The sequence below is a fragment of the Pteropus medius genome, unplaced genomic scaffold (assembly GCF_902729225.1).
Source record: "Pteropus medius unplaced genomic scaffold, Ma_sr-lr_union100, whole genome shotgun sequence".
Taxonomy (NCBI): Eukaryota; Metazoa; Chordata; class Mammalia; order Chiroptera; family Pteropodidae; genus Pteropus; species Pteropus medius.
Genome location: NW_024344198.1, coordinates 1,623 through 26,478, shown reverse-complemented (window position 1 = coordinate 26,478; position 24,856 = coordinate 1,623). Strand labels below are relative to the sequence as shown.

The 24,856-nt window shown below is 42.9% G+C and overlaps 1 protein-coding gene across 1 annotated transcript; it reads left to right on the top strand.

The window, feature by feature from the left end:
* Positions 1-6,079: 6,079 nt before the first annotated feature.
* LOC120607125 (zinc finger protein 345-like) lies at positions 6,080-21,175 on the top strand. Its single transcript, XM_039868720.1, has 3 exons — positions 6,080-6,367; positions 13,137-13,263; positions 15,618-21,175. Exons 1-3 carry the CDS (start codon positions 6,341-6,343, stop codon positions 17,909-17,911), a joined length of 2,448 nt encoding a protein of 815 aa, XP_039724654.1. The 5' UTR covers positions 6,080-6,340; the 3' UTR covers positions 17,912-21,175.
* The last annotated feature ends 3,681 nt before the right edge of the window (positions 21,176-24,856 follow it).

The following is a 24,856-nucleotide window of genomic DNA, read 5'->3' as shown; positions in this document are numbered from 1 at the left end:
TCCCTGAACAACCCTGCCTGGGAGAGCTGTGAACTCCGCTCAGCAGCAGTGCCTAGGGATCAGGACAGAGAACAGAGAAGTGGGGACGACAGAGAAACAACAGTTGATTATTACCAGCTGTGGTGCAAAACAGGAGGCTGAGCTGCAGCTCCCACCCCCCAATCAAGAGGGCCCTTCCCCCCATGTCCTCTGAGACCAAACACTGTAGAACCCCAGGGGAATCTGAGCAAACGCTGCCAAAATTGTTGCTGACACTGACAGGAACAGAGACTGAGGGTAGCAAGCGTGACTAAACATCCATAAGAAAAAAGCATTATTAAAACTTTATATAAAGCAGGGATACAAGAGGCTTAAATGCCACCTACTGGAAACCAAAAGAAAAACACCTTTTTTTACAATGAGCTAAAGACCTTTATGTTATAAATCTTTCTGGGGAAAAAAAAATCAGAATACACTTCTATTAATGGTTAGGTGGAGAAATAGTCCATTAAACACCATGAGCAACCAAGGTGACAAAGCAGCTCAGAAACAAAATCTCCAGAAAATAAGCTTAAAGATATAGAAATATGTGGCTTAAATGACAGAATTCAGGATGGTGCTTCTGAAAAAAACTCAATGAGATCCGAAACAATTTATATCAACAATTTTAAGAATTGAAAAACAACTAGATGAGCAGAATGAGTTCTTTTGCAAGGAGATTGAAATCCTCAAAAAGAACCAAATAGAACTTCTGGAGATGAGCACACTGCAAGAGATAATAGCAAGCTTGGGAAATAGAGTTGAACAATTGGAGGAAAAGATCAGTGATATTGAAGACAAATCTAGAAATAAATCAGAAGAGAGAAACCGAAGAATGAAAAATAATGAAAGAAATTCAAGAAATAGCTGATTCCATCAGGAGAGGAAAGATGAGAATAATGGGCATAATCGAAGGGGAGGAAAAGGATTAGGGACTAGAAAGCATTTTCAGACAAATAGTTGACAAGAATTTCTCAAATCTAAGGAATGAGCTGGAGCTTCGAATTCAAGAGTCAACAGAACACCCAATTACCTCAACCCAAAAAGGCCTTCACCAAGACACATTGTATTAATGAAAATCAATGACAAAGAATTCTCAGGATAGCCAGGGAAAAGAAGGAAACCTAATAGATTATCGTTGGACTTCTCAGCACAAACCTTACAAGCTAGAAAGGAGTGGAATCAAATACTCAAACTATTAAATGGAAGGAACTACCAGCCAAGAATAAAGTATCCAGCAAAGCTCTCCTTTAGATATGAAGGAGAAATAAATACCTTTCCAGACATAGAGAAACTGAGGGAATTCTCCACTATGAGGCCTGCATTACAGGAAATACTGAAAGGGGTCAGCTCACTTAAAATGACCAGAAACAAACAAACAACTGGGAGTGAGGCAACTAGCAGGCAGATAGAAGCAGAGGAGTGCAAACCTTACTAAGAATAGGGCATTATAAAATAAAACAATAAAAAGAGATTTGCTATAGCAAGAGAATAATGAAAGTTCAGCATACATAGGGACAAATCGAGACAACAATGACTGAAAACGGGAGGATTCAAAGATCCAAATTCACAAAGAGGAATGAAGATAAGGCACACACAGAAGAAAATATAAACGATCCTCTACATATTTTTAATGGTAACCACACGCAAAAGATTCAGAACTGAAGTATATAACAAAACAAGGACTAGAGAGAAAACCCACAAAACCCAACAACAACAACACACAACAACGACAACAACAACAACAGCACACAAGGACAAGGAAGCAATGGAAACATTGAGCTACCAGAAAGCAAAAGATAAATCGGCTATAGGAAAACCTCGTATTTGAATAATCACCCTAAATGTAAATGGACTGAACTCACCAATAAAAAGGCACAGAGTTGCAGATTGGATCACAAAACAAAACCTAACCATGTGCTGCCTCCAGGAGACACATCTCAGTTCCAGAGACAGAGACTCAGAGTGAAAGAGTGGAAAATGATTTTTCAAGCAAATGACATTCAGAGAAAAGTGGGAGTAGCGGTACTAATATCAGACGAAATAGACTTCAAAATAAAATAGGTAAAGAAAGATGAAGGATACTTAATAATGATAAAGGGAATCGTGCACCAAGAAGACATCGCATTTATTAATATCTATGCTCCTAATCAGGGAGCCCCCAAATATATAAAGCAATAACAACTAAAAGGAGAAACAGACCAAAACAGTTTCATCGTAGGGGACCTAAACACCCCACTGTCTGATATGCACAGACCATCCAAAAAGAAAAGAAGGAAATAACATCCTTAAATTACACATTAGAGCCACTGGACGTAATTGATATTTAGAGTTTTTCATCCCCAAACAGCTGCTTATACATTCTTCTCTAGTGCACATGGAACATTCTCAAGGATTGACTACATACTGGGACATAGAGAAAGCCTCAACAAATATAAGACGGTTGAAATCATACCAACCATATTCTCTGATCATAACGCTTTGAAGCTTGAGGTCAACTGTAAAAAGAAAGCGGGAAGAACCACAAATACATGGAGAATAAACAACATGCTATTGAAGAATGACTGGGTCAGAGATGAAATAAAAAGATCAAGAAATACATAGAAACGAATGGTAATGATAGTCCAACATATCAAAACTTTTGGAACACAGCAAAAGCGGTTCATATCATTACAAGCCTATCTCCAAAAACAAGAATGAGCCCAAATAAACAACCTAACACTTCTTAAAAAATTAGAAAAAGAACAAATGAAACCTAAAGTTAGCAGAAGGAAAGAAATAATAAAAATTAGAGCAGGATTAAATGAAATTGAAAACAACAATAACAAAAATAGGAAAATGCAACAAAGAGCTGGTTCTTGAGAAGGTTAATAAAATTGACAAACCCCTGGCTAGACTCACTAAAGAAAAAAGAGAAAGGACACAAATAAACAAAATCAGGGATGAAAGAGGAGAAATGACAAACACTGCAGAAATATAAAGGATCATACAAGAATACTATGAAAAACCATATAACACCAAATTTAATAACAGAAGAAATGGACGAGTACTTAGAAAGATGCAACCTTCTGAGACTGAATCAAGAAGAACTGGAAAATCTAAATAGACCGATCAGTAGTATGGAAATTGAAACGATCATCAGAAACCTACCAAAAAGTAAAAGTTCAGGACCAGATGGCTTCACCAGTGAATTCTACCTAACATTCAAAGAAGATTTAATACCGATTCTCAAACTCTTCCAAAAAGTTGAAGAGGTGACAATACTTCCCAGCTCATTTTATGAGGCCAGTATTATCCTGATACCTTCAAAACCTGGTAAGGATAACACTAAACAAGAAAACTACAGACCAATATCTTATGAACATAGATGCAAAAATCCTAAATAAAAAACTAGCAAACTGAATTTAGCAACATATTTAGGAGATTATACACCACAATCAGGTGGGCTTCACCCCAGGAGCACAGGGATGGTTCAACATAAGCAGATCGATTAATGTGATACACCACATAAACAAATTAAAAAATAAGAATCACATGATTATATCAGTAGATGCAGACAAAGCTTTGAGAAGGTACAGCATCCATTTATTATCAAAACACTTAACAAAATCGGTATAGAAGGAAAGTACCTTAACATAATAAAGGCCATATATGACAAACACTTAGCCAACATTTGACTTAATGATGAAAAAGTAAAAATATTCCAAGATCAGGAACAAGGCTAGGCTGTCCACTATCACCAGTGTTATTCAGTATAAGATTGGAAGACCTAGCGAGTGCAGTCAGGCAAGAGGACGATATCAAAGGCATCCAAATAAGAAACGAAGAAGTCAAAATGTTACTATTTGCGGATCACATAATTCTCTATATAGTAAACCCTAAAGACTCCACAAGAACATTACTAGAAACGAGCAAATACAGTGATGTGTCTGGATACAAAAGCAATGTTCAAAAATCCATAGCATTCCTATACTCTAACAACGAAGTGTCGGAAAAAATAATGCCTTTTGCAATTACAACAAAAGAATAAAATACTAGGAATAAATCTAATGAAACGTGTGAAGTACCTGTATAAGGAAACTATAAGACCCTATTAAGAGAAATCGAAGAATATACAAAGAAATGGAAAAATATTCCATGTTATTGCATTCGAAGACTCAACATGGTTAAAATGATCTTATTACCTAAAGCATTATACAGATTTAATGCATTCTCTATCAAAATCCCATCGGCATTTTTTAAAGAAATAGAATGGATCACTTCATGGATGGTATAAATGTCTAACTTTAAAAAAATAAATTTAAATTAGTTTCAAGTATACAGTACATTGGTTAGACATCGATATTGTTCATAAAATGATTCCCCCAATTGCTCCCTTCCTCCCCTGGCTAAATGTTTAACTTAAAAACCAAAAACCAAAAACCATAGTATAGTAAATACAAAAACCAGCAACAGTCATTTACTATCAGTGTCAAGTGTCATGGACTACATATAATTGTGCTGTACTTTTACGTGACTGGCAGCACAGTAGGTTTGTTTACACTAGCATTACAAATAACACATGAGTTATGCATTGCAGTATAACAGTGATAGCTGCAATGTCCCTCACCAATAAGACGTTTTTAGCTCCATTATAATCTTTGGGGACCACCAATATTCAAATATGTGGTCTGTCATTAACCCAATGTGCTCTACCCATTTAGCCCTCTCCTACCCAAACACTGGCAAACACCGATTGTTTTACTGTCTCGAAAGTTTGGCTGCTTCCACAATGTCATAAACTTGAAATCATATATTTTATGTACACTACTCAGATTGGCTTGTTTCACTAAGTAACATACATTCAGATTTCCTACATGTGTTTTCATGTCTTAAGAACTCATTTCATTTAATGCTAATTTTATTCCATTGTCTGGATGTGCCACAGTTTATCCTTTCACCTATGGATGGGTGCTTCTTGGTTGCTTCCTAGTTTTGGCAGTTAAGAATAAAGCTGCTATAAATATCTTTCTGTAGGTTTTTCTTTTTATTTATTTTAATTATTTTTATAGTGACATTGGTAAACGAAATCCAATTATTGTCAGCTATATACCTGCAAGTTTTTGTGTGGACATAAACTTTCACTTACTTTGGGTAAATACCAAGGAGCTCTAAACTGATTGTATGATAAGAGTATAATTAGTTTTGGACAAAAGTGCCAAACCATCCTCCAAAATGGCTTTACCATTATGCATTCCCTCCAGTAGTGAATGAGAGTTTCTGTTGCTCCATGTTTTTGCCAGCATTTGATGATGTCAGTGTTTTGGATTTTTGACCATTTCTAATAGGTAGTGATAACTAATTTTAATTTGAAATTCCTAATAAAAATGATGTGCATCTTTACATATGCTTGTTTGCTCTATATTTATCTTCTTTGGTGAGGTATCTGTTCATGGTTATGTAAACCACACAACTAGCACACGGGTTATTTTGGCCACGTTTATGTTAATGGCAATTAAAAAAAAAACACGAAAATTTACATGGTCCCAGAAAATTCAGATTAGGATTCATGATAGCATCAGTTACTTCAAATCCCTAATAATATTTTACTTGTTTCCATTAATAGTCAATAAGTAACTAAAGAACAATAAACGGTAGGTTATGCTTACAGTTTATGTAACATCAGACTTATAAAGTACAGGCCAGTGCCACAAATGTTTGCTAACAAAGATTTCTGGAAGAGTACACATTTCATGACAGAACTTAACACCTGTATTATAGAGGTTGACTAGGAGAAAAAGGAAATGTCGTTTATTGTATGGATATGCATATGAATCTACCCCAAACTTCCTAAACAAAAAGAATCGGTTTTATGATGCATATAGACAAGACAAAAAAGTATATCGACGTTTCCGGGCCCCTCTCCGCCTCCGCTCCGCTTATCTCAGCATCCTCGGGGCCGAAGCGGGCGCCGTGAGTCTGAGCTCTGAGAACTACAGGCCCCAGGAGACCTTGCGCGAGACAGCGCGATGCCGGCGGATGACAGGTCGGGACGAGGCGTCAGCGTGCGCGCGCGCCGGGCGGGACTTCTGGGCTCTTCCCGGTGGCGGTCGTTGGGGGCTCTCGGCGTCCTTTCATCCCGTCAGAGACCGCGGGAGCGTTTTCTCGAGATCGAGCTGCGGGGCCCGAGAAGGCGCTACAAGAGTCGTGGTCCCCGCCGCTCAGACGCGGGACGGAGGCTCGGCGACGCCGCCCGGGTGACCCGATCCAAGGCCAGGACAGGAACAGCGCTGCCCGGCGCCCCCTCCGCTCTCGCCCTGCCCCGTTCCGCTCCCAGAGTCCGATGGCGGCGCCGAGGGTCCTCGCTCAGGTGAGTGCGCGTCCCCCAGGCTCCTCGCCCTTCGCCCCGAACCCTAAAGCCCGGCGCGCGGCCGCCGCTCGCGTCCTGCAGCCCGGGCCCCGGCGCCCGGGCCTCTGGGGGCCGCCGAGAGCTGTGAGCAGCAGCGGCGCACGGTTCCCGAAGCTTTTCGAGTGCTCCGGGAGGAGGCAGCTAGTCGCGGGTGACGAGGACCGTGAGGCTGAGAGTCGCGTCCTTGTCCCAGGTCGCAGAGTTGGTGAGAGGCAGCGCGGAGGACGGAGGCGCAGAGATAGTCCGGCGCCCGTGGTCCCCACTTGCGTGGCTGGGCGGGCATTGAGCAGGGACTCACGCCTGGAACCCCGCTCTGAAGATCTGGGCCCTGAGTTTAGGGACAATTTTTCTTTTATATCCGCGCCATCACAGTTAGCTGATTGGTTTATTTGTTCTCTGCTGATTACAGGCAGAGGGCGTTGCTATGGGTTACCGACGCGCAAGAGTTGCTATGGGCTGCGGGCAGTTTAAACAGGAACTTAGGCAATGCATGTGTTATCTGGACAAAGCATTCCCAAGGGGAGGGCGCGTGCATGTCTACAGAAGCAGAACAGAGAGCTGGTTACTAGGTTGGCCATTTGCGTGGAAAATTCCTGTTCATTCCTCCCCTTTTGATGCCCTTTAAATTTCTTATAGGGCATCAACCTCTTGATCTTCCTGGCCAGGGGCTGGTTTAAGGGTGGTCCGGAAGTCACAACCATCTGTAACTTCATGGATTCTAGGCGCGAGGAGACAAACTTGACAAGACAGTTCAGGATACAGGGACCAAATAAGAGCTTGAAGCACCTGCAGGTGGGAGAAGGCAGGATCCCCAATTCTATATTCTGGACTAGGACCCCCATGAATCATTCAATTGTTGACGGAGTAGGGCGGATCCCTTCCAGGATAGGATGACCTCAGTGTCTTTGCAAGCAGGCCCAGAAACCCCCTAATAATTTTCCTGCCGAACTCCTTTCTAAGAGCCATGAATCACCTTGTTATTGATATGGGTGTTGACGGATGGTAGGTCTCTTCTTCCATATCTGCTTCCTGCTGAGACGGGTCATAGTCCCTGCCTACTGGAGTTTCATGGAGCTCTTTCCCTTTCTGCCTTAATCATGGCCGGGTCTTGGGTTTCCTGCTGAAATGCCTCTTCAGTCCTTTACGGAAGTAGTGGAGCTGCAGTTCAAGGTCATATTATCTGAGATGTTAAAACATTAGTTAGTACACTTAGTAAATGTTATGCATTTTTGCACTGGTTATAGTAGAAACTTTTAAAGCAAACATAGCCTTATCCTTCCTGAGTTTCGGGGCCCTTTCCGTTTGCTTTGAGGGCTGACTTTCCACGTTGCGGGGAGGTAGTTACTCTGCTAGTAGGAAACTCTGACATGGAGGCAGGTTATCTACGAATGGTTTAGCCTCAGGTTCCACACAAACGTGTTTTGTGTGGTATGCAAGGGGGCTGCCCCCCTTTCTGGCTGTGTCCCAGTTTTCTAGACCGGGCGCTTTCCGCACTGGACCCCGGTCTTGATGCGTGGCAGAGAACTTCATCGCTAGTCCTGGTCTCACTATGGGAAGAGGAAATTACATTAGGCTGACTGTTCCTGTCCCTGTGCAGTTAGCACTGGAGAGAGGCCTATGGGATGACTCAGGACGGAGTAGGTAGCTCTAGTATCTAGTAAAAATTCCATTTTTTCTTCCTGCCATGTCGAGGGGGATCTGACTTTCCACTATTGTGATCACGGTGTGTTTCTCTAGCACAGGAGCTTGCAAGTGTTTGGGCCTCCGTTGTTGGAGGAGAGAGCGGCCCCTTCATAGGTTTGCTATGTGGGACGAGGGCTTATGAGGTCCCCCTCCCTGGCTTCCCAGGGCTAAATGGACACTCGCCTTTCTAGTGCCCTTCCTTTTGCAGTTTGCGCATTGATTATGCCCCAGTCCCGATGATGCCAATAGTGGCTGACCGTGATCGAGGCCCTCCAGGCCTGCAAGGTTTTTATTGCCTGGAGTCACCTCAAGATTGTCCCTGTATGATGGCAGCTAAAATTTGCGCCTTTTTGTACTCTGCTTCCTTTTCTGCCCTGTCCCAGTTATCAGATACCTTAAACCTCTGGCACCAAGGCAGCCTGTGGGATTGGGGTCTAGGCTCCAACTTTTGGAGCTTCCTTTGAATATTGGGCACAGACCAAGTTTTGAAATGTATAGCCAGGAGTGTCTGGCCCTCAGACTTTGGGCCAATGTTAGTATATTCTCTAAAAGTCTCAGAAAACTTAAGGCAACATAAAACTCAGAAATTATTTTGATTTAGCACAGAATCCTTGTTTTCTACTCAGAAAACTTTTCCATAACATTAGTAGCAGACTAATCATCTAAGCAACATTAAAACACAACCCTAGTTTTGCATTAGCTTACTTTTGGCGTTTAAACTTCCAATCTTCTTTAGCTTAATCACATAACGTTTCTCTCAGGATTTTTTTTTACAAACCTTCTACTACTTTCCTCATTCCTTTAGTTCGCCTCTTCCTACTCATTCAGAAATAACCAACTTTTTAGACAAATACCTTTCCATCAATTCCCTTCAAAATAAATCTCTATACTTTATACCTTCCGTTACCAAAAACATTTTCCTTTCCATCATATTAGAATTTTAACCGAACCACCATATTACATAGAACACAGACAAATATAGATCAAGGTCATGCACATACTCTTATTTCCTCATCATCAGTTTTTGTAACTTCCCTGGGGGTGCACATCTAGTTCCCTCAGGGAACGATGAAATAGTTGGGGTCCCGAGAGAACTTATTTCCCCTTCAGAGTCCAAGGGCGAAGGGGGAGAAAATTCCTGATTGCCGAGATCGCTCCTATCAGTGGCCCGGATGATTAGTCTGGGTCGCTCCTATCAGTGGCCCTATCAGTCGCTCCTATCAGTGGCCCGGATGATAAGTCTGGGTCTTGGTGAAGGAGCATAGAAGCTGAACTTTTCCTGGTGCAACAGTCCTGGCTAGCTCGGGCTTGCCATTATACCAAGCCACTCGATGAACTTGTTGGTCAACGTTTTCTGGTATATTAGCTGCTTCTTGAAGCATTAAAAATCTGGGGGGTTTACACCCAAGTTACAACATCGCTTCTAATTTAATTAAAATATCCAGTCCTAACAAGGAAGCTGGGCAGATCGGAACTATTAAAAATTCCTGCTGAGAGATCTGATCTTGAAATTGGCAGGTCAGTGGTGGAGTGAAATGGTTGACCTTGCCTGCCCCTTCTACTCCTATGATAATCGTAGTTCGCGAGGAGGGTTTTCCTGTAAATGCAGGGAGAACAGAATAGGTTGCCCCTGTATCTAGAAGAAATTGAATTTGCTTACGCATGACGTCCAGAGTTACCCGGGGTCCCTCGGTAGTGATGACCACATTCCTGGACAAGGGCGGCGAAGACGGCCCCAGGCCTCTTCAGTCACACAGGCCCCGGACCTGGGCTACTAGGGTATCGGCTGGCCGCCCTCCTCTCTGGGAGTGTGGACAATCGATTCTCCAATGCCAGGGATTAGTACCGGTTTCTTTGCATGTGTGGCAGGGACTCGGGGGCTTTGCCCAATGTCCTACTTTCTTGCATTTGAAGCAAGAACTCAATGGCTCCTTATTCCCCAGTCTCTTAACGGACGCTTGTCAGGTACCAAGGGCCTAACCAATTGTGACAGCCATAATCCTGACTTGTTGTTTTTTCTTTATTCTGTTTTGTTTTTCCCTCTTGAAGATCTCGATTGTTATAGACCATGAAGGCCATATCTAGTAATGGATTCTGGTTAGTCTGTGGCCCTGTTTGCAGCTTTTGAAGCTTGCATCTGATATCAGGGGCTGACTGGCCTAACAAAGTTAATCTCACAGGGGAAGTGGGGTCTACGTTAGTATACCTCCTGAAGGATTCTTCCAGCTGGCTTAAAAGCTGGCCGGGTTCTCATCTTTTTCTTGAGCAATGGTTCTAAGCTTCTTACAGTTCATGGCTTTTGTATTCCGTTTTTTTTTTTTTTTCTTTCCTCTTTCCCTCCATGAGGGCCTCTAGAAATTTGGCACATCTAGCCATTCTCTCTTGGGTATTATAATTCCAAACAGGATCAGCTAAATGTACTCCTCTGTTTCAGGGGTATGGCCCTGGGGGTTCCTAGCAAAGGCCTCATCTGCCTCCTGACTGGCCGCCATTAGAATGCGGTCCTTTTCAATGATTGTACAGCAGGTGGCTAACATAAATTGGATGTCTTTTGCTGGCTCTTCCTTGTTCTTTCCTGAGTCGGTCAATCCGCTCAAGCTCACAGAGTACAAAGTTTTCCTGGAGTCAACTTGACCCCGTAATCCCCTGAGAAGCCTTTAAAAAAATTTTTTTTTCAACATACAATTTAAGACAGTTGACTTAGAGGAACCTCTATCTATGTTTGCCTTAGGGAGCTTCCTAATGGAAGGGGAACATAGACCTTAAAATTCCAAGAAAATAATTCGACAGAGGGCCCCTATGCCAAAAGGGCCATTTGGAGATAGACAATTCTTAAGCCGAATCAGTAATTAATACTACCCCCCAACTCCCCATGTATCCCACCCCTTGTTGGTGACGCAAAGACAAACAAGGGTGGGTGCCTCCTCCAGAGAGGAGACCACTCAGGCGCTCATCTGGCTGCGTCCCAAAGGAGCTTAGGTGATACTTAGCCGTAGCAGACTCAGCTTTGTAACTTACTATCTGACACTAGTCCAGTGGCGCCGTAGTATGCTGTACACTACGGAGCCACAGATGAGCCCACTTGGACTTTCTAGCCTTTAGGGGACCTTAAGGGTGCCCAGCTGTGGAGCCACAAATTTTTACCTGACCGAGTCAAGCCGACCGGGCTGCCCATTCATTCATTCATTCATTCACACACCACGTTAAAACAATGCCTCCCCCTCTTTTGGAAGGCCCACTGGGGAGACCCTGACCAATGCCTTCTAACTAAAGATTAGGAGGTGATCAAGCTCCTCTTCCATCCAGAGATGGGACATGACTGGGGGCTGTTTCCCGGGAGCTTACCTCATCCTGTGGCTGCTCCTGGTGAGTTGGTCCATCCCTCCTATGAGTCCATTTGTGGGCTCAGTCGTCCCAGGAGTCTGGGTGCCGGTCGGAAAGAGAACCCGGAATACTCATCGTGTGGCGCGCCTCCTCCTTCATTTCGCAGCCGCCCCCCCTCTGCCCCTGACACTGGCCGAGCCACCGGTCCAGCAGCTCAAAGGGCCGGCGTGGTTGGAATCTCGCCGGGGTCTCCAGAAATGTTGCAGAAATGTGAAACAAGATCGGCAAGAAACCAGGCAGCACTCGGAGAGTTGGAGAAGCCAGATTTATCACACCGGCGGTTGCAGAAGAGCCAGTGCTCTGAAGATCTGGGCCTGAGCTTAGGGGCAATTTTTCTTTTATGCGTGCGCCATCACAGTTAGCGGATTGGTTGATTTGTTCTCAGCCAGTTACAGACTTAGGGAGCTGCCATGGGCTACGGGCAGTTTAAACAAGAACTTAGGCAAGACGTATGTTATCTCCACAAAGCATTCCCAAGGGGAGGGTCAGTCTGCATGTCCTCAAGCTGCACAAAGAGCTGATTACTAGGTTAGCCATTTGAGTAGAAAATTCCTTTTCAATGGCATCAGGAAAATGCTTCCCACCAGTGGTGGAGCTGGGGACCAGGACCAAGGTGTCCCTTGTGTAGAGAACAAAGAGCACGTGGTCAGTCATCAGGCCGTGAAATGGTCGACTGATAATTTGGGCATCTAATTGGCGAAAATGGAATTCTAGGATCAGCGGGGGGTTGGTCTCCCTTAGGTTGCACTGTCTGTCCCCTCCGGGAGGACACACTGCAAGGAGCAGGAAAGGGAGCCAGGAGGAGGCGGCTCCTCTAACCCAGCAGTGGTCGGGGTGGGGTCCATTTTTAAAGAAGGCCATGTGGATTGCTGGATGTTGTAGGGGAGGGGGATAAGGAGGAGTTGGGGACAACCCAGGGGTTTTGGTCTGAGCAGCTGAGGACATGGGGAAGTGGGTGGGAGGTTAATTTTCCTTTGGAATATCCGAAGTTGGTTTGGCCCTGGCCAGAGTCCGAGTCGTTTCTGAGTTGACTGAGTGGAGGCTAAGGAGGCAGCTGGACATAGATGTCTGGAAATCTGGGGAAGGGTCCAGGATGGAGTCATTTAGACGGGCAGCTCCTGCGTGGACCAGGGTGCAGCTACGGATGTCGTGAAGGGAGGATGCAGGTGTTTGTGGCAGTGGCGACATGGTCTAGGGTGGTTTTTTTCTGCAGCTCCAGACAGGAGTCGTAGGGCCCTGCAGACCAGGTGAGGGAGAGGAGCGATAGGGGGTGCAGGTGATGCTGAGTGTGGGAAAGGAACGGGGAGCTGATGGTCCCCAGGCCCTGGGTGTAGCAGGAGCCACGTTTGATGGTGTCTTGCAGACACGATGTGCGGAAAGGACCCCAGGGGATTCGCTTGGCAGGAAGGATGGGGTTGTGCAGGCCTGGCCCAGAGCTTAGATGGCACTTTTCTGCCACCCCTCCCCGCCGCCTGTTGCTGCTGAGAGCTGGCCCCGTGGGTAACTGGGGCAGAAGGCAGCGGGCGGCACCGGCGCCGGGGCGTGGTGTCCCCCGCCAGCGGGGAGCTGTGGAGTGGGCGGACGTGGGGGGCCGTGCGAGGAGTCGGGTTGTGGGGTCCCGGGGCGGGGCTCCTCCTGGCTTCATCGGTGTGAATCCTGACAGGTGGCTGTGACCTTTGCGGACGTGGCCGTGAGCTTCTCGCGGGAGGAATGGCGCCTGCTGGATGAGGCGCAGAGACGCCTGTACCTCGCTGTGATGCTGGAGAACTTTGCCCTCGTGTCCTCGCAGGGTAAGACCCTCTCGCTCCCCTGTGACCTGGACCGGGCTTTGCGGTTCCCCTTTCCCCCTGTCCCCAGGGGGCGCGCTGTCCTCTGTCTTGGGGGACCCGGTTTGGTTTGTCCACAGCGCCCTGTCCTCTCCTGCAGCCCCAGGACGTGCCGCACCGAGCCCTCCCCCGGGAGATGCGAGGTCGTAGTCTGGCCAGGAGCCCAACGGATTGCACCTCGTGTGCCGTCTCCCTGGCTGGGTCACGTGTCAGATAGACGGTACTTCTGGGCCCCAGGTTTTGTCTTTGTGTGACATTTCCTCGTTTCTGCCCACAGCAGCAAGCGCAGGCACTGGCAGTCATTACTGATCAGGACCGCTGGCTGTTATCCAAGACAGTCCTGTAGGGTTCTATTTGCGTTTAGATATCTTTGCCTTTTTCTAGCCTACTTGACCTATGATTGGTAAATAATGTGTATGTATTTAAAATGCGTCATGTTACGATTTGATGTACATGTACATTGTGAAATGATTAGTACAGTCAAGTTCATTAGCACACGCTGCACCTCACATGTCGGCTTGTTTCCCGCATCCACTGGGGGTGTTGGAACATGTCCTCGGATAAGTGGGGATGACTGTTTTTATTTTTTCATGTGTGAGAGGACGCTTAATACTTAGTGTCTTAACAAATATTGAGTAAACAATACAGCATTTTCAACTGTCAGCACCATGTTTTACATTAGATACTCAGAGCTTAATCTTACAACTGGCTGGTGTCTGCCCACTTTCCCTCACCTCTGCCCCTGGCAGTCTGCTCATTTGCATGGTTCAATTTTCTTTTTTCTTACGATGCCACATATAAGTGATACCGTACAGTATTTGTCTTTCTCTGTCTGCCTTATTTCACTTTGCCCTGTGCCCTCCGGGTTCATCGGTGTTGTCAAAAATGCATGATTTTCTTTTTCCTTGCTGAGTGATACTCTATTGTGTTTCTGTGCCAAGCTTTACTTACCCATCCATCTGTAGACAGATACTTAGGTTGTTTCTGTACCTTGACTCTTGTGAATAATGCTGCAAGAAACATGGGAACTCAAATATCTCATCGAGGTACTGATTTTATTTCTTTTGGATATAGTATATGCAGAAGCAGGATTGTCAGACTATGTGTTATTTCCATTTTTAAAATATTCATTAACTTCAGTTACTGTTGTCCCTAATGGCTGTAACTAATTAGATCGCGGCAAATGGGGTACGAGAGTGTCTTTTTCTTTCCATCCTGACCAACACTTGTTATCTGTTGTCTCTTTGATAATAGCCATCCTAACTGGTGTGAGGCGATATCTCACTGTGGTTTGAATCTGTAGTTCCAATTACAGTATGATGCCTTCTCCTTCATTGCTGATTTTTAGTCTTTTCTCTTGTGAGTCTAGCTAAAGATTTGTCAAATTTTTTTTTTGTCTTTTCAAAAAATAAACATTCATTGATCTTTTCTATTTTTCTAATTTCTCTTTCATGTATTTACGCTCTGATCTTTGTTCTGCTACCTTCTGCTATCTCTGACCGTAATTTTTCTTATACCCTGAAGTATAAAGGAAGGTTGTTTGAGATCTTTCTTAATATAAGCATTTATACTGAGGACCTTCCTCTTACAATTCTCCAGTCATCTGTAAGGTGTGTTATGCTTTCGTTTTGATTTGTTTGCATATAGTTTTTGATTTCTTTGACCTATTGATTGTTCAGCAGTGTGTTGTTTCTATTTCACATGTTTGTGATTTTTCCAGCTTTCCTCCTCTGAATGAATTCTAGTTTCATACCATTGTGTTTGCAAAAGGTGCTTGATAGGATTCAGTCTTCTTAAGTTTGTTAAGACTTGTTTCGTGACCTAACACATGATCTATTTTATCATATGTTCCATGTGCACTTGAGGACAGTGTGTATTGTGCTGCAGTTGGATGACACCTTCTGCATTATGTACGTCAGGTCCATTTATTCTTAAATGCAGTTCAAGTGCAGTGTTCTCTGATTGATAGTTTTGGAGAATCCATTGTTGAAAGTGGGGTATTGAAGTCTCCCGTGATTCCTGCAGTGCTGTCTATTTCTGCCTTCAGATCTGATAGTACTTCCTTAATATATTTAGTAGCTCGATATTTCGTTCATATGTACTTATAATTGTTACATCCTCTCGATGAATTAGCTGCTCTGTCATTACCTAATAACGTTTTTTGTCTCTAGTGACAGTTTTTGACCCAAAGTCTTATTTAGTCTGACATAAGCATAGTTACCTCTGCTCTGTTTCGGTTTTCAGTTGCACATTTGTTGTTGAGTTGTCCCTTTCCAATAAAGTCAGCGTGTACTTCACCAGCATTTCTTTGCATTCAGGTTGCTGCTGTGGAGCAGAGGATGTGGAGGCGTCCATTGAACCGAGCATTTCTGTAGGAGCGTCACATGGCGGGACTCCGAAGGAACCTTCATCGTCCCAGAAGACCCACCCCTGTGAAATGTGTGGTCCAGTCTTAAGAGACATTTTTCACTTGCCCGAGCACCAGGGAACACAGCACAGCCAGAAACTGTTGAGGTGTGGAGCGTGTGGGAAACAATTTTATTTCAGTGCGAATTGTCAGCAGCACCAGGAGCAGCCTGTGGGGGGAAAACCCTTCGTAAGCAGTGTGGACAGAACCTCATTTTTGATGAGCTGCAATTTCCATGTGTCTGGGAAGCCCTCAGTCTGCAGCGAGGTTGGGAAGGACTTCCTGACCCCTGCCGGACCTCTCCAGCAACAAGACAGTCACACCACAGAGCGGCCAAACAAAATCTCCGAGTGTGAGGTGACTTTCCAAAGTATAAAAAGTCACAACGCTTGGGAAGAATGCAAGAGAGTTTTCAGCCCCAAACACATATTCGTTCAGGACCCAGGTTTCCACACTGAAAGCCAGTGTTTTGTGTGCCACGAATGTGGGAAAACATTCAAGAACAAATCCTCATTTGTTGTTCACCAAGGAGTCCACACTGATGACAGGCTTCATGTGTGTGACGACTGTGGAAAATCCTTTAGAGGAAGCTCAAACTTCAGTCAACACCGAAGAATTCACACTGGGGCAGAGCAGCACAAGTGTGGCGAATGTGGAAAATCCTTTAGCCAAAAATTTCTCATCATTTATCCTCAGAGAAGTCACACGGGAGAAAATTGTTACGTATGCCGTGAATGTGCGCAAGAACAGACAGTGTATACTAAAAAAATGAGGTATGAGTGTACCGAATGTGGGAAATTCTTTAGAGCAAAATCTGACTTCACTGAACACAAACGGGTTCACAAAGGAGCACAGCCTTATGAGTGTAGTGAATGTGGAAAATCTTTTACTTCTAGCTCTGCCCTCCGTTATCATCAGAGAGTTCACAATGGAGAAAAGCCTTATAAATGTAGTGAATGTGGGAAGTCTTTTACCTCTAGCTCTGGCCTCCGTTATCATCAGAGAGTTCACACGGGAGAAAGGCCTTATGAGTGTAGTGATTGCGGGAAATCTTTTACCCAAAGAAATCATCTCGTTATACACCGAAGAGTTCACACAGGAGAAAGGCCTTACAAGTGCAGTGAATGTGGGAAATCGTTTAGGCACAAATCTTACTTCTCTCAACACCAGAGAGGTCACACTGGAGAAAGACCTTTTGAATGTAGTGAATGTGGGAAATCTTTTACTTCGGGTTCTGCCCTCTGTTATCATCAGAGAGTTCACTTGGGAGAAAAACCTTATGAGTGCGGTGAGTGTGGAAAATCCTTTACCAAAAGACCAATACTCATTCGACACCGTAGAGTTCACACAGGAGCAAGGCCTTACGAGTGCAGCGAATGTGGGAAATCCTTTACCCAAAGAAGTCACCTCAATATACACCAGAGAGTTCACACAGGAGAAAAGCCTTATAAGTGCACTGAATGTGGGAAGTCTTTTACCTCTGGCTCTGCCCTTCGTTATCATCAAAATGTTCATGTCGGAGAAAGGCCTTATGAGTGCAGCGAATGTAACAAGTCTTTTACCTCAAGCTCTGCTCTTCGTTGTCATCAGAGAGTTCACACAGGAGAACGACCTTTTGACTGCAGTGAATGTGGGAAATCTTTTAGGTATAGTTCCCAGTTGAAAGAACATCAGCGAGTTCACACTGGAGAAAAACCTTATGAGTGTAGTGAGTGTGCAAAATCTTTTACTTCTGTCTCTGCCCTTGGTTATCATCAGAGAGTTCACACAGGAGAAAGGCCTTATAAGTGCAGTGAGTGTGAGAAATCGTTTACCAATAGCTCGATACTCCTTAGACACTGGAGAGTTCACACTGGAGAAAGGCCTCATGAGTGCAATGAATGTGGGAAATCCTATACACAAAGAATTCACCTCACCATTCACCGGAGGGTTCACACAGGAGAAAGGCCTTATGAGTGTAGCGAATGTGGGAAATCTTTTACTTCTCGTTCCACCCTCCATAATCATCAGAGAGTTCACACAGGAGAAAAGCATTACGAGTGCAGTGAATGTGCAAAATCTTTTACTTCTGTCTCTGCCCTCGTTTATCATCAGAGAGTTCACACAGGAGAAAGGCCTTATGAGTGCAGCGAATGTGGGAAGTCTTTTAGCCGGAAATCTAACCTTTTTCAGCACATGAGAGTTCACACTGGAGGTAGGCCTTAGATGTTTAGGAAATGTACAATTTCTTTGATTAATGTTAACAACACTGGAGAAAACTGAGGTGCCATGTGTCTTTATTGAATCTCATACATTCAAACCCCAACAGTCAGGAGAGTCCCCATAAGTTTTAGTGATGTGGGAAACCTGACTATGTTGCACTTTCTAACCTGCCCGGGGCTCTTGTCAGATTTATGTCACTGTCGGGTTCTGTGGCCAAAGCTATTTCCCCTCTCCCACCTAACGGGTCCTCACAGTTTGCATTGATCACCATCCTAATGTGCTCGGGGAAGCTAACCTCTCTCATATTGTAGAGGACGTGAGAAGTAGCCTGAGTTTTTAGGGGAGCTGCAATCCCTTCACTCTGACCAGTAGGAGCATGGACCTGACCCAGTGTTGGCCTCAGAGAACATCATATGAGTTCAACTGGCAGGTGCAGAGGACTGCATTTCTCAGGGACGTGGTTTTCCTAGGTACTTTGTGATGACATTTTTGAGTTTCCAAGTCACGAACACAAGAATTACCATGCTTTGGTAAAGCTATGTCGCTTTGGTTGGTGAACAATGAAGACTTTATCGTTTAAGTTCTTTTAATCGTGGGCATTGTATTTACTGTGTGGGGTAGTTCATGAACAGTTTGTGTTCTACAAGTATGAAGAGGTGAACAACTTTTACAAGGCGCTCAAACTTTCTGTGCCTCAGGGGAAGAGTATGACAGCAGAAATTAGTTCATCATTTTTTCCCAAACTTGTTTAGCTGCCCCACCTCCTAGGAAAGACTGCAGGGTTTTCTGGTCCTCATAGTTTTATCTAGTCCTCACAGAAGCTTGGATGCTATAGTTTTAGGTGACTCAGAGATTACCCCGAGGAGGGGCATAGATGTGACACCTTCAAGGGCTTCTGGGAGCCGCATGAATTTCTTCCTTGTTCACGAGGGATGTCAGTGCTCTGGGAATCTCTTTCAAAGAGCCGTGTTCCCCGATGTGCACAATTCAGTGGTTAATGGTCCCTGGTTGTAAGACCATAGGCGTCAGAGGAATCCATGACTGCTACAGGAACACAGGCTTAATAGGAATTGGAGGAGACCAGACCACAGCCAATTATGTGGAATGTGCCTTGTCTAAAAGCGCGTCCACAAATATTCCTGTGGCAAAGACTGCAGGATCATTGTATACAGAAGTCTAAGGATCTCGGGGCATATTTATCTTCTGTAGTTGAAGTTAATGTCATGGAAAGTAATCCAAAGGCTTTGTGTATTTCTGTAGCCTCTGAGAGGTTCACCGCAGGGCCGTTGCTACCTAAGCAGGAAAACAAAGAGCTGAGAACAGGGGTATGTATAGCCAAAGGATGTGGCTTTTGTGACCCAGCCAGCATTCCTGTTAATTTGGATGAAAGTTTCATTGTTTGCCATACTTGCTGTCGCTGAGGAAAGACTGACCGACAGAGAACATGAAAAGGTAGATTGAATATAGTGTTGCCAAACCTATTTTTTGAAAAGCGTTGTACATACAGATTTAAAAAACAAAAACAAAAAACCTTGAACCATTATTTAGAAATGTTAGTAACGTATAATAAATATATAATAGACAACATATTTAAAGTATAATATTTCCTGAGTTTTCACACATATATGAGACTGAAATCATCACCATAGTCAAAATACTGACCATATCTGTCACTGTATATTTATTTCATGTCCTATAGTCTCTCTAAGTGTTTGATTTACTTTCTATTTTAATGTAGATAACTGCATTTTCTAGAATTTTTATGATGGGACTCAGTATTTTTTCTGTTTTTGTTTCATAAACACTTGGAGAGTCTTGAATGATATATGAGTACCTCATTTTTCTTCTGAGAAATGTTCTTATCTTTGAGCATACCATTTGTTTACCCATTCAATTGTTTATGGACATTGGCATGTTTCTAATTGTGACTTGAAAACAAATTTGGTAGAAACATTTCTGTATAATTCTTTATTTGGATATATTTTTACTCATCTTTTGTTAATAACTCACATAGTGCAAAGTTTGAATTGTAGGGTAGGTGAATAAGTGTGTTGTGCTATCTCACTGTTTTAATTGCATTTCCCTGAAGATTTATAGTGAGCATTTTGTGCTATGTGGATTTACTATCTTTCTATCTTTGCTAAAATGTTGGATTATGTGTTCCGCCTAATCATCTATGAATTTTGGCTATTTCCTTTTTCTTTAACAATAATACAGTGAAACAACAAAGCTGTGTGTTGGAGTTTTACTCATTGTGCTTTTTGCTTTATAGAATAATTGTTTTTAATATTAGAATATTAAGTTCTGATTTTTTGTCAAATTTTTAATTATATGCACAATGTAATGGACCCATAGAACACATACTTGTCACAGAAACACTGGAATTACAGGGAAGGGAGACAGCTGACAGCAACCAGTTGGCCTGTGCCTTTTCTGAAGGGGCGGGCACAGTGTTCCAGTCACTTCGGCTGTGAAGGGTGAGCAGGTTTGGGAATTCTCAGGCCCTCCGGAGCTGTGTGTCTGTGTAGTGAGATCCCTGTGAGAGGAAGAATCCTAAAGGTATTGTGGATATCTGGGCTGTTCACCTCAAGGCTATTGCTGTGTGGGAAAAGGCGGATAAAGAGGCCAGCTCCGTGGCTTTGTGACCAGCCTGCATTCCCATTGAACCAGGTAGAAACTGACTCATTGCCCGCCAATATTTCCCACCACTGAGGCAAAGTGATGAGGTCACCTTACAAGGGCAAGAGGAAAGACGTGGCATCAATATAGATTTGCCAAAGTGATTTTCCAAAAAGAGTAGAAAGTCCAGAATTACTTAGAATCATATTTTTACAGCTTGGATAAGGTGTAAACAACATGCGGTATGTTGCATATGTAAAATGTACAATTTGATAAGGTTTGACATTCAGTTAAACCCATAAAACCATCACAGTCACGATAATGAACCTCTATCATCTCTTTTTACCCTGTTTCCTCTAATGTCTGTGTCTCTACTCTCTGCCCTGTGGGCAAGCCCTGCTTTTCAGTCCATTATCTAGACTTTTAGATGATTTTTTCTGGTAAAGTGTTTACACTTTTCCCCCGTGTGACTTATTCATTTTGAGATTCTTCAGTGGTGCTTATGTGAACATTTCCTTCTTTGTATACTGCTGAGAAGTGTGACGTTCTGTGGATGCCACTGTTTATTCCTTTGTCTGTTTATGCATATTTGAGTTCTTTCGAGTTTTTGACAGTTGCAAGTAAAACTGCTACAGATATTTGAAACCAGTTCTTCATATACATATATTTCATTTCTTGTCACCAGCCCTAACCAGGTCCGGTTACTTTGTAGTTGCCAGCCAAAAGACAACTCCAGGTGATCTTTTGAGAAGGAACTTTATTGCCAGCAGGCAAGCGAGGACACACTGACGGTCACTTCCCAAAGCGACATCTCCTAGAACAAAGGATGAGATTCATCTTTACTCAGATAAATCCTGCAGATACATCAAGGTCAAACCTCAGCATCACATGTATAAGTGGAGACATTCCTGCCCATGTGCGCTTTGAAAACATGCATGTATGTCCATCAAACCTAGAAAAATGGCTTGAAATTACCCCCTGGGAGGAGATTTTAGTGTTATAATGATGGTATAATGAGAAAAGTTCATGGGGTCTATAGCGGGTCCCCAGGCTGCCCTGGCTGCGTCAGGTGGTTTCTGCTGGATCACGCCCCCGGCCCCCCCTCTCCCCTGCCCGCATTCTGATAAACAGTTCCAGCAATTACCAATGTCGGGAGTGGCACAGATATGGAAAGCCAGTTTAATTAAGTCTCAGCCTTTCTCTGGAACTCTTGGCAAATTCGAGCATATGGTTACACAAACGTTATAAAATCTAGGGTGATCTAAGTGGGTTTACAGGTTAATCTAGCACAGTTATAAATTGTAAATAAAAGTTAGTCTATGCTAGGCTGTATGTATAGGTTTGGTTACATTATCTTGTGTTAATAGCTCTGGGGGGAAAGCCTGACTCAGAACTAGGCGAGTATATAACATTTTTGAAATTGCAACGTTTCATCTAAAATGTTTTTTTTTCATTTTATATTTCCAGGAATGTGGAGACAATTAGTTCTTCCATATCCTTGCCAATATTGGCTATGGTTGGAATTTTAAAGTTTTTGACCCTTTTTTTATAAATGTGTAACCATATCACACTGCTTTGAGCTGCGTTTCCCTGACGTTTCATGATGTTGAACTTTTTGTCATTTATTTGCTACTTGAATGCCTTCTTTGGTAAAATGTATATTCATATATATGTTTGGTTTTTTAAAAATGAATTTTGGTTGGCCCGTGTTGGGCAATTGGGGGTTCTTGGATTTGAAAGTCTACTTGTTTAATTGTTTTGGGCATAATGGTCATGATGCTGGTCTATTACATTTCATTTGCTGCCTTAAGTGCTACTCAGTGGCTCCCTCATGAGATGATAGCCATGATGACACAACCATAAGAAGGTCAAGATGATCTTGCAATACAGTTGACACTGACTAGACAGTCTCTGACCAGCTGAGCACTGAACCTGCAGTTTTTCCTGATTGATTGAACCTCCGGCATGGGAGAGAATGAGTTAAGGGTGGGGACACTGAAAAAGAATATACAAATTGGCAATGACCAGACTACATTTCAAAATAGAGTTTCGGAGGATTTATCTTGCTTAAAGTGGTGACATAGGAGGCTGCTGAACTCACATTCCCCTATGTAGGATTACCCTGAAAAATCCAGATAGTAGCTGAGAGATTCCTACACATTGCATGAACTAGAAAAACCCACATCAAAATGGGTAGGATAGGCTGAGACACAAGCTCGCCATAAACTCCACCCCCTGCAGCAGCAGCACAGAATTAGGATGGAATTTACAACTCCCAGCTTCTCCCAGAAGAACTAAGGGTTTGGATCCTACATCTGGCACACCAAATTCTACGATGTGCACTTGAGAGAAAGGCCTTCCAAAACATCGAGCTTTGAAAGCAAGCAGGGCTACGTCTATGAGACCCACAAGGCTACCTTAGCCAGCTCGCTAATCTACAAACGTGTACAGCATGTTATCGTACAAAACGTCAGAAAATTAAATCAAGCACAAGGGAAATGATGCAATCAAAAGACAGTAAACACAGGATGTAGGAGGCTGCTGCTGGCATAAAAGCAATGTTTTACAGAAACATTTTTTTTAATAAGTTGAGAGAGTACACTCTAACAATAAATAGTATAGTACAGTAGAAGAACAAAGTTGGAGGTTTTACACTACGTGATATCAAGCTATACTACAAAGCAATAGTAATCAAAATAGCATGGTAAGAAATAAATTAATCTTTAAAAACAGCATAAAAACACTCATAGATCAGTGGAACAAAATATCCCATAAACTAATCCATGGCTACACGGTCATTTAATCTTTGACAAAGGAGGCAATTATACACAATGAGGTAAAGACACGCTCTTCAAAAACTGGTGTTGGGAAAACTGGACAGATACTCGCAAAATAATGAAACTACTTCTTACACCATATGCAAAAACAAACAAACAAACAAAATAATACAAACCAAAACTCATAATGATTTAAAGACTTAAATGTAAGACTTAAAACCATAAAACTTCTAGAAGAGAACATAGGCAGTAAACTCTTTGTTATTACTATTAGTAATTTTTTTCTGATGTAATTTTTTGAATAAAGGAAACAAAATAAAAACAAATGGGACTACATCAAACTAAAATGTTTTGCACGGAAAGGAACTGTCAAAATGAAAAGATAATATACTGAAAGGGAGAAAATATTTGCCTATGAGACATTTGACAAGGGCTTAGTATCCATTTATAAAGAACTCATACAGCTCAACACACATGCACAAAGATATTTCAAAAAAATGTGGTCTGAAGACTTGAATAGGCATTTCTCCAAAGAGGACATACAGATGGTCAATAGACATATGAAAAGAGAGCCAATGTCACTAATCGTCAGAGAAATGCAAATGAAAACCACGATGAGATATCACCTCACACCTGTCAGAATAGCTATCATCAATAAATCAAAAATAACAAATGTAGGTGAGGATGTGGAGAAGGGAACCCTCCCTTGTACACTGTTGGTGGGATTGCAAATTGGTATAGCCACTCTGGAAAACAGTTTGGAGTCTCTCTGAAAAATTAAAAATAGAACTAACTTTTGATGCAGCAATTGCACTTCTGGGTGTTCATCCAAAAAAAACCTGAAACACTAGTTCCTTAAGATCTGTGCATCCCTATGTTCATAGCAGCACTATTCACAATGCGCAAGATATGGAGGCTACCTAAGTACCCATCAACAGACAATTGAGAAAGAAGTTATGGTACATATACACAATGAAATATTCAGCTATAGAAAAAAATGAAATCTTACCACTTGCAATGATATGGATAGACCTAGAGAGTATTATGCTGAGTGGAATAAGTCAGAAAGAGAAAGAGAAATACCATACACTTCACTTATATGTGAAAACTAAGGAACAAAAGAAACGAACAAACTAAAACTAAACGAAACAGACTCACAGATAAAGAAAACAAACTAGTGAATTGTAAAACAATCTCAGGGATTTGGAGTATAGCATGGGGTATACAGTCAATATTATTGTAATGCTTGTGTCTTATGGGTGCTAGGGCAATCGGGGATCACTTCATGGATGGTAGAACTTTTAACTTTTAACATTTTTTTTTTAAAAAGCATAGTATAGTTAATACAAAAACCAGTAACAGTCATTTAGTATCAGTGTCCTGTCATGTATTACTGCGCTGTACTTCTAGGTGACTGGCAGCACAGTAAGTTTGTTTATACCAGCATCACAACAAACACGTGAGTAATGCATTGCAGTATAACAGTGCAATGTCCCTCACCAGTAGGACGTTTTTAGCTCCATTATAATCTTTAGGGACCACCACCAAATTT

Coding starts and splice junctions, on each gene's coding strand:
- LOC120607125 (XM_039868720.1), top strand. CDS start 6,341: ATGGCGGCGCCGAGGGTCCTCGCTCAG. Junction 6,368..13,136: donor CGCCGAGGGTCCTCGCTCAG/GTGAGTGCGCGT, acceptor GAATCCTGACAG/GTGGCTGTGACCTTTGCGGA. Junction 13,264..15,617: donor TGCCCTCGTGTCCTCGCAGG/GTAAGACCCTCT, acceptor CTTTGCATTCAG/GTTGCTGCTGTGGAGCAGAG.